The sequence below is a fragment of the Trichechus manatus genome, unplaced genomic scaffold (genome assembly GCF_000243295.1).
Source record: "Trichechus manatus latirostris isolate Lorelei unplaced genomic scaffold, TriManLat1.0 scaffold00270, whole genome shotgun sequence".
NCBI classification, from domain to species: Eukaryota; Metazoa; Chordata; class Mammalia; order Sirenia; family Trichechidae; genus Trichechus; species Trichechus manatus.
Window position 1 is genome coordinate 2,071,164 of NW_004444206.1, and position 1,811 is coordinate 2,072,974.

The following is a 1,811-nucleotide window of genomic DNA, read 5'->3' on the forward strand; positions in this document are numbered from 1 at the left end:
TGTGTTCCTGCAGTAATTAAACAAACAGGTTTCTGTTCTTTTGCCTCTTCCTATCCATGAAGGACAGACCCCAAGAATGATACTAGTTAGTTACTCATGGAGGGAATAGCCGTTTTCATTGCAAAGGATAGAATTCTTTTCTGAATGTAGATAATGAGCTCGACTGCTCATCAAAAGTTTGGAAGTTGGAGTCTAGCCAGAAGTACCTGGGACTTGAACCACCAACCTTTCAGTCTGCACCACCCATGGAAGGAATAGCCTTTTTCATTTCAAAGAATATAATTTTTTTCTGAACAGTTAACAGCAAAATGCCACCTGAACAGCAATTCCGTACATAAACAGGACTAAAAGGGATTTTTGAGATCAGCCGGCTCAGCCCCTTCATTTTATAGACAGATTTCCTCAAGAACCTCCAGAAGAACTGCCTGACCATAAGTTTTTCACCAGGGTCATAGTTGCTTTTCTCAACAGACCCGCGGAATGCTCTATCCGTGGTTCCCCGTGTGGTCCAGGGACCACCTGCCTTAGAAGCCCAGGTGCTTGTTGAGACGGAGGTTGCTGTGTCCAACCACTGGTCTCCTGAGTCGGAATTTTGGGGGTGGGGCCTGGAGTCTGCATTTTTAACAGGACCCACCACAACTTGTTTGCATCCTTGAGTGTGAAAACTATTAGAATAGACAATTCATTTCAACAAAGGCAGACTGGCCAACCCTCTCTTGCCCTTAAACTACACCACTAATGTCACAAGACTATTCTGGAGTGCCGTTAGGAATGTATGTAGAAGAAATCAATTGTTCTGAGATCCTCACAAGAGTTGACTGGGTTTTTTCCTCTGCCTCGTGGATTCCTATTGTGTTATGAATTAAGTCCTGATAAGATGCTATCTACCGAAGGGCAAAGGATCACTGTCCTTGCATAGAATCTGTATTGGAGAGAGTGGCCTTTATCAGCCTGCTTTGGGCATAAGGTAATCATCAGATTTTAGCATTTCTGTGTTTTGGGGCATATCTTGAACTATTTCAGGGCAGAGCAATCCAGTGGCCATTGTTCAATCCATAGCAACAAAGGAGCTGAAAATTAAGCTCAGTTTAAAGAAAGTTCAGCTTTCTCAGTTTTGAAAGCCAGATGACAGACTCTTGCTCTTGAGAAAAGCTAGGTGAATAGCTCCTAGATTGGAAAATCTTATCACAAAGTAATTTGAGCTCTCAATGACAACTCCTAAGTGAGAAGGAAAACTACACAACTCTTCAGTGAGGCCCCCAGAACAACCAGTTTCTTCTGTAGGGCACCCCCTGTGTCACTTCAGAGTAGCCTTGTTGCATTAATGGGCTCTCCTAGCAGTTACAGAGCCCTGGTGGCGCAGTGGTTAAGAGCTCGGCTGCTAACCAGAAGGTCGGCGGTTCGAATCTACCAGGCACTCCTTGGAAACCCTGTGGGGCAGTTCTACTCTGTCCTGCAGGGTTGCTGTGAGTCGGAATGGACTGGACGGCAGTGGGTTTGGTTTCTGGTTCTTAGCAGTTACACTGTCCACCAAACCCGCGAGTTTAAAGGTAAAAAGGTTGGACCCCACTGTCGTGTGGTTTATCGGTTTGACAGTTCCTCTGTTTCACTGCTTTCTTTCAGTGGACACACCGTCCCCGCCATTTGACAATTCCTTTGTTTCGCTGCTTTCTTTCAGTGGACACACCGTCCCCGCCTTGTGCCACAGACGCCCCTGGGACCCAGAGTGGCCGACCTGTAGATGCCACAGCTGACAGTCATTTAGTGCTGTCCATGCCTAATGAAGGTAAATTTGCAGATGAACAGCGAAG

At 45.9% G+C, this 1,811-nt stretch overlaps 1 protein-coding gene across 1 annotated transcript in view; it reads left to right on the forward strand.

The window, feature by feature from the left end:
• SMAD9 (SMAD family member 9) overlaps positions 1 to 1,811 on the forward strand; it is an 87,451-nt gene that overhangs the window by 36,327 nt on the left and 49,313 nt on the right. Inside the window, exon 3 of the mRNA XM_004389965.1 lies at positions 1,679 to 1,786. Coding sequence (XP_004390022.1) covers positions 1,679 to 1,786 — 108 coding nt within the window. The remainder of the gene's footprint in view (positions 1 to 1,678; positions 1,787 to 1,811) is intronic.